The 9,027-nt window shown below is 60.5% G+C and overlaps 1 protein-coding gene across 2 annotated transcripts; it reads right to left on the bottom strand.

Moving 5' to 3' along the window:
- Positions 1 to 41: 41 nt before the first annotated feature.
- MFAP2 (microfibril associated protein 2) lies at positions 42 to 6,939 on the bottom strand. 2 transcript variants are annotated; one of them, XM_067311123.1, is made up of 9 exons: positions 6,727 to 6,939; positions 3,742 to 3,820; positions 3,272 to 3,358; positions 2,638 to 2,664; positions 2,200 to 2,286; positions 1,500 to 1,541; positions 843 to 930; positions 682 to 755; positions 42 to 551 (listed from the first exon to the last, which is right to left on the bottom strand). In XM_067311123.1, exons 2-9 carry the CDS (start codon positions 3,776 to 3,778, stop codon positions 448 to 450), a joined length of 546 nt encoding a protein of 181 aa, XP_067167224.1. In that variant the 5' UTR covers positions 3,779 to 3,820; positions 6,727 to 6,939; the 3' UTR covers positions 42 to 447. The 2 variants fall into 2 exon arrangements, with proteins under 2 accessions (XP_067167224.1, XP_067167223.1); XM_067311122.1 differs by having other exon boundaries at positions 3,272 to 3,361; positions 6,727 to 6,936.
- Positions 6,940 to 9,027: the final 2,088 nt, after the last annotated feature.

Here is a 9,027-nt window from a genome sequence, read left to right as displayed (position 1 = left end):
GCCGCATCCGCCCGGGAAAATAAAGAGCTGGGAGCCACGACAACCCTTACACTTTTCTCTTGGATACTCTACATAGAAAAAAAAAAAATAAAAGGGGGGCTGGGGGGGGGGAGGCAGGCCAGGGCTGCGCCGGCTCAGCCTCGCCCCCGCGCCCTTACAAATATAATAACAACCGTCCCTTAAAAAATAAGAAACCCCCCCTATAGTATATGTATGTGCACAAAATGGACCTTTATGCTGTTTCATGCACTGTTTCTTTAGCACCACGGTGAGGAGGAGGAGGAGGAGGAGGAGGAGGAGGAGGAAGGCGACGCCGTCGACCCACAGCGAGGAGGGGACGGGGCGGCACGGGGCAAGGCTGGTTCCTGGTGGCGTCGCGGCCCCGGCCGGGCCGGCGGAGGGGATGGGTTGGGGTTTTTTTTGGGGTGGGGGGGTGAAGGGGTTGGTTCAGCAGCCGCCGCAGCTTCGAGCGCAGGAGGCGACCACGGTCTGGCAGAGGCCGCTGGTGGCCATCACCCCGCACTTGGAGAACTTGTCGCGGCAGAGGTCGGCTGCGGTGGAACGGGGGAAAGCCGAGAAACTCCGTAAGGATTAAAAGCAACCCCCCCCCCCCCAATCCCGATAAAAAAGGGGGCTCGCTTTGCTTTTCGGCTCGGCGGAGCGCGGGAAAAACCCACTCACCTCGCAGCAGCTCCTCGTGGGCGCACACAGTGCGGACGCAGATCTCCTTGTTGATCACGTAAACCCGGCGCAGGCTGCGGGAGGAAAGGCAGTGAGTTATTCCCCAAAAAAAAAAAAACGCCGGCACGGGAGGGGGACGGGGGGCAAGCCGCCACGCTCACCTGTAAAAGCAGATCTCGTTCAGGCACTGCTTGCAGGGCTTGTGGACCGAGTAGAGCCTGGTGCAGGGGTACTGCTCCTCCCGGCAGTCTGCAACGAGAGCGGGCGCCCGCGCGAGGGTCCGACGGCTGCAAAACGCGGCGGCTTTCCCACCCCGGAGGGGCTGGAGGAGCCGAGTCTCCCGGAGCCGCGGTTAGCGGCAGCGTTAATTCGGCTTTAACCCACAGGCAAAACGCAGCAGCGGCTGCATCCGCCGCCGGGCCGAAAGGCAGGACGGAAAAACCTCCCCGGGGCCGAGCGGGCGCCGGGCAGCGTCGGCTCCCAGCGCGACGGACCCGGAGCGCCGCCAGCATCCCTGGCTGCAGCCAAGGCCCAGGTGTTTCGCGGAACGGTTAAATGGGGAAAATGATGTGATTTTTCCCCCCCCCCCCATTTTTTTTTTCTTCACTTTTTTTCCTGTCGAGGCGGGTGGGGAGCAGGGGGAGCAGGCGGAAAACTGAGCTTTCTCTGCCGCCTTCCAGCGTGGAAATGCCGCGCCGTGAGCGGCTGAGCTGTGTTTGCCTTGGACCAGCGCAGCGGCGAGCAGCCAAAACCTGTAAGCTCGGCTGGCAGCTTTCCCTGCACACAGGCCCCGAGAGAGGAGCGAGACGGGCACTCACCGAGAGGTCCCGGCTCCGTTGGCTCGGTCTCAGGGACAGCGGCTGTAGGGAGAGCAAAGTTAGGGATGCGGCACAGGGGATGCAGCCGCTGGCTGCAAAACCGTGGCCGCAAAACCGGCGGCTGCAAAACCTCAGCTGCAAAACTGCCGGCTGCAAAACCGCAGCTGCAAAACTACGGCCACAAAATCATCAGCTGCAAAACTATGGCTGCAAAACCATGGTTGCAAAACTGCAGCTGCAAAACTGCACCTGCGAAACTATGGCTGCAAAACTGCGGCTGCAAAACCACCGGCTGCAAAAACGTGGCTGCAAAACCGGCGGCTGCAAAACCGGCGACTGCAAAACTGTGGCTGCAAAACCACCGTCTGCAAAACCATGGCTGCAAAACCGCAACTGCAAAACTGTGGCTGCAAAACCACCAGCTGCAAAACCACGGCTGCAAAACTATGGCCACAAAATCATCAGCTGCAAAACTATGGCTGCAAAACCACGGCTGCAAAACTGCACCTGCGAAACTATGGCTGCAAAACTGCGGCTGCAAAACCACCGGCTGCAAAAACGTGGCTGCAAAACTGCGGCTGCAAAACCAGCACTGCAAAACCGCAGCTGCAAAACCGCGGCTGCAAAACCACCGGCTGCAAAACCGCGGCTGCGGCTGCCTGCCCCTTTCCCCCCCGTGCCCCCCGCGGCCGCCGCTCACCTGGGGTGGGCGCCGGCACGATCTCCTGCTGGGATTGCTGCTGCGACTGGTACCGAAACTGCTCCTCGGGGGTGCGGGGGGTCACATCTGCAAGTGAGAGCCGCGGCGCTGACGCCCGTCCCACCCGCGCTCGCCTGGGTTTGGAGCTGGGGATCAAGGACGGGGCAAAGACGGAGGGCGCCGTGGAGGTTGCCGCTGCCCCGGGGGACTTTTTTGGGTGGGTTTTGGCTTTCTGGCTGTTTCTGCCGGTGCCCAAGAGCCAGGAATGAGAGGGGGAAAAGGGAGATGGCAGCAAGCAACCCGCTGCGCTGGGGTTTCCCTGCTGGAGCCGAAGCAAAGGGTGGCCGGGGAGAGCATCCCTTCCCGGGGAAATCCCGGAGGAATCTCGGGTTCTCCCAGCGTTTTCGAGACGGCGCTGCCCGCCGCGGAGGCACTTACCGTGATAGTCGTAGTAATCTTGAATTTCTAGGGAAACCAAACAGACAAAACAGGCTTATTCGGAGAGCGCACGGGAGACGGGAACGGACGGGCTCTTCCCGCACCGCCCCAACCCGCCTCGTCCCCCCGAGCTGCAGCCGCCTCGAGCTTTCGGGTTTGCAAGGCGACAGGGTCCAAAACACGCCGAATTGGGGCCGGGCAAGTCCCAAGCGCCGGATGCGAGCGGGAACCGGGAAGGACGTCGCGATCGTCACCTTAAAATCTCATTGCTGGGGAGAAGGCACGAGCCCCAGAGCCACGAAACCTGGCCACTGCCTCCCCGGGGGGGGGTGTTAAATCCACAAAACCGCCCCAAAACCACCAGTGCAAGGGGTGGAGAAGGGAGAGGTGTTTCCACAAGGCTCAAAGCTTGGCCATCGGGGGAGAAGGAGAAATGGGGAGCATGCGGGAAAGAGCGAGAGCGTTGGGAGACTGGAGATTTAAGGGGACAGGATGAGGCAGGAGGGAAGGGATGGAGCAGAGAGCATCGCTATCAAAGCGCATCAGACCGCGGTGCATTGAAACTAGGCAGAAAAAGCACAAAAACAAAGAGGAGGGAGGTGGGGAAGCCTCCCGCGGCTGGAGGTGCTCGGACCTGATTGCTGGTCGTACTGGGAATACTGCACCGGCTCGGGGTAGGTGATTCCTTCGAACCTGCCGTACTGTCCCTGGACCAGGAGCGCTGCTGGGGAAACACAAGCAGCAGGGAGAGACGTCACCGGCACGGTCCAGGAGGAGAAGGGCGCTGCAAAAAGGGGCGTTTGGGGCCGGGGTCGCAGGCGGGAGGGTTTTTCCTCTCCTCCGGGTGGCACGTTCCCCCCCCTCCGCCGCCAGCCCCGAGCTCCGGCCTCGCCGGGTAATGTTTTCCATCTGTTCGCTCGCCTTCGCGCGGAGCCGTTTCCGCCTGCAGTTTTCCTGGCGCGGGGCTCCCGGGCGCATTGCCTCTCCCGCTCGTTTTCACCGGGGGCTTTGCCAGCCCCGTCTTGGGTAAAACCAGCCGCAAGGGCGGGCGCGAAAGCGGGCGCCCCAGGGGACGGCGCCGTGCCCCCGGCGGCCCCCACTCACCTGGCAGACACAGCAGGAAAAGCCGCACCGCTCTCATGGTCACGGCGGCTGGGAGGTAGCTGGAGGAGCGCGGAGCAGCCTGCGCGAGGAAGAGGAAGGAGCGCCGGGGTTAGCGGGCTCGCGTCCGCCAGAACCAAAAAAACGCCCCCCCCCCCCGCTGCTCGTGAGCGAGCGCCCGGCTCGGGAACCTGCGGAACGAGCGCTCGAGTTCACGGAGGCGCCGGGGTTTGGCAGCGCTCGCTGCTCTCCGAGGGCCCCCGGCGCTTTCCAAGCGGCGCTTTCGCGTTTTAAGTGTCTGCTCTGCCTGGCGGGGAGACAACCCGGCCCGTCTGTGCCGCCGCGGACGCCCGCGGGCCCCTTCCTTTGCCCGGCCCCGGTGCCACGCGCTTATTGCCGAGGAGCCGGTGGGCGTCTCCCGCCGACTCGGAGCCCACGGAAAGGCTGCGGCAGCATCCGAGGATGGTGCCGCGGCCTGGAGCCCGTTCCTTGCTGTTTTCGGGAGCGCTTTGGGGAAGACGGGGCCAAGGGGATGAACTGCACCATCACCCGAGGGTTGCACCTTCTTGGGGCCATGTTCTCCATCATCAAAGTGTAGCATCCCGTAGGGAGCACATCCTGCACCACCACCAAAGCGTAGCCTCTCCTAGGGAGCATGTCCTGTACCACCACCAAAGTGTAGCCTCTCCTAGGGAGCATGTCCTGTACCACCACCAAAGCGTAGCCTCTCCTAGGGACCACGTCCTGCACCACCACCAAAGTGTAGCATCTCCTAAGGACCACAACCCGCACCATCACCAAAGCATAGTGTCTCCTAGAGACCATGTCCTGCACCATCAAAGTGTAGCATCTCCTAGGGACTGTGTCCTGCACCACCACCAAAGTATAGCATCTCCTACGGATCACATCCTGCACCATCACCAAAGCGTAGCATCTCCTAGAGACCACATCCAACACCATCAAAAGGGAGCATCTAGAGACCACGTCCTGCACCACCAAAGTGTAGCAACTCCTAGAGACCATGTCCTGCACCATCACCAAAGCATAGCATCTCCTAGGGAGCACGTCCCGCACCATCAAAGTGTAGCAACTCCTAGAGACCAGGTCCCGCACCATCACCAAAGCGTAGCATCTCCTAGGGACCACATCCTCCTCCATCCACAGATACCAGAGATACTGCAAACTCAGCATCCCATGCAGGATGAAATTTGGGCTTTCCCTGGTTCTCGGAGAGTCAGAAAGCCTGTCCCTACCTGATCCAGAGTCTGGTAACCAAGCCTGGCCCACGGGCAGGGTTTGGTGGCCCCAAACGGCGAGCCTGGTCATCAACCCACGCTGGCGTTGCGGAGGGAGCCGGGTGCCAGCTCTCCGCAGCCCTGCACCGTCTTGCTTCCCGCGGCCAAGCGAGCACCAGACGCAGGTTTAATCGGGGCGAAACGTGTCCTGGGATAAAAAGGGATTGTCTGGGGATGAGCGAGATCAGCGTGCCGCTCCGGGCTTCGCAGCCGCTTGGCAGGGATCCGGGAGGGTTTCATGGAGCCTGAGCGCCCGCTTCCAGCTGGATCGAGACGGGACGGCTTGGGGCCATCACGAGACGCTTCACTCCACGGGTGCCCTCGCTCCAGCTCTCCCGAGCACGTGGCCAGGCTGGGATTAACCCACGCTGCCGGCCCCCGGCTTGCCTCACAGCAGCCTGCCGAGGCCACGGGAGCCCCTAAGGCATATTTAGAGGTCTAATTTCCCACGGAAAAACAACCCCCTTTGCATGCCTGAGCCCAAGGGGCATCTTCCCCTCCCCAATCCATGCTGGGGACATCATGAAGCGACCGAGCCCACCAGCTCACGGGCTTTGCCCAGGGAACGGGGACGGGCACCACCGCATCTTCCCCCAAACCATGATTCCAAGGGTTGAGCCCAAAGGGCCATTTTTTGTCCCGAGGGCCCCCGCGAGTGGGACAGCAGCCAGAGGGGGCTACGGGGAAGCCCGCGGCGCCCGCTGCCTTCTCACCCCCCCTCCAAAAACCAGCCCTCGTCGTGCTCCCGCTCCTGGAGCAGCGCTCGGCTCCACGCAGGGGTCTGGAGGCTCCAAGAAACCAGATGTTTTTGCAATACACATCTGGGAACAATCAACCCCAAAGAAAGAACACCACAGTCTCGCTCTTTCATTCTGCTAAACCCCACCTTCCTAAATCCTTCCCCCCTCCCCCAGCTCCCTCCTCGGGTTTTTTTCTTCCCCCTTTTTTTTTTTTTTTTTAAAAGCTCTCCGGTTGCCAGAGAGTGCGAGAACAAAGGGAATATGAAAGGATTCAAATTTTCTGGCCACCGACCAAAGGTAAAACTCCCCCCCGAGGTTCGCTTCAAACCTCTCCCCCTCCTTCAACACCGCATGCTCAGCGGGGTCCCCCCCCCCACCGCCACCTTTGTCCTCCTGGTGGGGGGGAAAAATAAAAAACCGCCAGGAATGTTAAAATTTCCCTTTTGCACAGCCTGGGTCCAGGAGGAGGGGGGAGAAAAAAATTAAATTACCGCTTCGTTCAGACGTTAGGGTGTTTTTAGAGTGATTTTTAGCGGCGGAGGATGTGTTATAGCAGCTGTCAGGCTGGGAAGTTTAAAAAGATGGGGTGTCCCATGCGAGCGGCTCTTCCTTTCCAGTCGCCCCGAGCGGATATAAAACCTCTTTTCGCTTGCCTACGGGGCTGAAACAGCTTTCGGGATTGCAGCTTTCCCTCCGCTCGTAACCCCCGGTGGAAGCAGTTTTTAAGTTTCCCGAGAAACTCGGGTGCCGGGGGAGATTTGCCTGGTGGGAGACGGGCCGCCCGAAAGGGCCGCGGGCGACTCGCGGCACCCCAAGCCTCCGGTCCCAAAAGATGGAGTTTCGGACCCGTCGGAGCAGCCGGGAAGTTTCCAGCTCTCCCGATCCCGAGCGATGCGGCGGGTTAAGGGCCCGTCGCCAGGGGGGTCTCTCCCCGGGTGGCTGGGGGTCCTTACCCGCTTTGGGTGCTAGGTGCTGGTCTCGTCCTTTCCCGACTCCGCGGGCTCCTCCGTCTGTTCCCAAAAGCTCCCAAATGAGCGAGAAGCTCCTACCTCCAGCATGGGGGCTCCGCTGGGTCCTAATGCTACACCTGATCCTTCCCCTTCCTCCTCCTCCTCTCCCTGAAAACGCTGCAGCCTAGGGAGGAAAATCAGTGATAACAAATAGATAAGTAAATAAATAAAATCAATAAGCAACGGTCTGAGTAACGCCGGGGTTTTTCCGCCGCCCGAGTTTACATCGAGACTCGGCGGCTGCCAAAGCGAGGAACGAGTTGGACCTTGCGGACTTTGTACAGCACCTAGCGCGCAGGCTCGACTCGGGGCGATTTTCACCCAGGGCTGCCGGAGAATTAAATTGGCGGGTAATATAATGCGCGTTGGTCCCTGATCCCGCGGCGGGAGGCTGGGGAAAGTGAGATAATCCCAAGAAATTTGGGTTCTCCTTCCATGGTGGGGGGGGATGAGGGCAGGACGAAGAGACCCGCGCTCCCGGGGTGCTCAGCACACACCCAGCAGCGATGCTACTGGTGGCCCCCGGAGCCGGTTGGGATGCCGCAGGGGGAGGCGGGATTCGCACGGATTCGGGTACGTGGCTGGCAGGCTCGGGCAGGCTGGAACGCGGGAAAAATCCCACAAAGAAAAGGGATTTCAGCCTGGGGCTGCCGGAGCTGCGAGCAGGAGGCAAGGACCCGTGGCAGCGGCGCTGGAGCGCGAAACCGCCGGCCGTGGGGCCCTCTTTCCCCTGGCGCGCCGGCTCCGGCAGCGCGGGAAAGCTGCCGGCTTCCCGTGGCCCGGCCTGGCAGCACGCAGGATATCCCCCCCCTCCTGGGGCGCCTTTGGCATCTCTGCTGCCTGGGAAAATTTGGGACGAGCAAAATTCACTCCCGGGGTGGGGAGCGTTTTCCTAGGGGCACAGTTCGGATGGGGAGGGAGGGGAGCCCGGGCGTCCACGGGAGGCGGGATGGGGAGGCCCAAGGAAAGCATCCGTCTCCCAAAACCCTTCCCTGAGCCTGGGGGAGGCTCATGCGGAGCAATTTGCTCCGGGGCAAAAGATGCCAGAAAAAGGAGCCCTCGGGGATCAGCTGTCTCTTCTTCCAGGATCCCTGGGAAAAGCAAATTATCAAGCTGCCAAGCTCGGATCTTGCTGAGCTCCTGGGGTTACAAGGAGGTTTCTCGGCTGATGGAAAACACCGCTCCCGTCTGGGTCGACCCCGGCAAAACGCGACGGGAGAGGGGCCAAAGCGACCATGCCGCCTTCACAGCGCCGCTTTTAATCGTCAGTTCGAGAGGAAATTTCAAAGGTTTGAAACTAGAAAGCGAAAAGGAGGGTTTTGGGGGTTTTTTAGGGGCTCTCCTTTCCCATGTCCAGCCCAGTTTTTGGCCAGCATCAGGTCCGGAGGACCGATAAAACTGCGGCTCCAAATACATCCATCAGCTTCTCCCATCGCACTTCTGCGTCCCCTAACTTCCAGTGCCGCCCTTGTCCCCAGCTCTGCCCCGTATTAACCTCTTCCTAAGGAGTAATAATTAAGCATTAATTAATTATGTGAATAATGTTAATAATGAAGCGTGCTTTGCACCCTTATAAATCTCCTGCGGTCGTTCGCCTGGGCGCAGGCCGGCAACACCAGCCGAACGAAACACTTACGGAGGGAAACCGAGGCACAGACGGGTCCCTCGACGCAGGTCAAACGTCGCGGGGACCAGCCGGACGCCGGGTTTTCCGCCCTTGGGACGAGCCCACTCAAACCTCTCGCTGCAAACAGAGGGGTCAGAAACTCGCTTATAAATAACTAAGGGTGATTTTTGCAGGAAGCAAAGCACCGGGGATTTAAGAGAGGGGAAGGAAAGTCCCCCAGGGAGACTTGCGACGGCCCCAAGCGCCGCGCGGGGACCCCAGCAGCTCTCCGCCCCCCGGCAGGTTATTTTTAGGATCGGGAGCTCGTCGCAGGCGACGCTCGCGGTTTCAAAGCCTGCAGCCGCGTTGCACCGAGACGCGACGCCGACACGTCCCGTCGCTGGAGCCGCAAAGCACACGAGCAGCGACAAGGGATTTAAGCAACATTACGCGACGCAGACGCTAGCGGGGGTTTATTTGGGGGGTTCGTTGTGGCCGCAATGAGTTTTTAGCCTCCCTGCACTTTCAAAACTGCTAAGCTAAGGCAAAAATCTGAGTTTTGTGGGGGTTTTTTGCTCAGGAAACCTGATTTAGTAACTCCAGCCCTGGCTGGGATTTCAGGAAACCTCTTACCTCTG

The sequence above is a fragment of the Apteryx mantelli genome, chromosome 26, assembly GCF_036417845.1.
Source record: "Apteryx mantelli isolate bAptMan1 chromosome 26, bAptMan1.hap1, whole genome shotgun sequence".
NCBI lineage: Eukaryota > Metazoa > Chordata > Aves > Apterygiformes > Apterygidae > Apteryx > Apteryx mantelli.
Note: the sequence above shows the minus strand (reverse complement) of the source record. Positions and strands in the feature narration are given on the sequence as shown.

Excerpts from the sequence above, each read along its gene's own strand:
- MFAP2 (XM_067311122.1), bottom strand. The coding sequence starts at position 3,778 with ATGAGAGCGGTGCGGCTTTTCCTGCTGTGTCTGCCAG. Across the intron at positions 2,665-3,271 it reads CCAGTACGACCAGCAATCAG|AAATTCAAGATTACTACGAC; the intron begins GTCCGAGCACCT and ends TGGTTTCCCTAG. Across the intron at positions 552-681 it reads CCACGAGGAGCTGCTGCGAG|CCGACCTCTGCCGCGACAAG; the intron begins GTGAGTGGGTTT and ends GTTCCACCGCAG.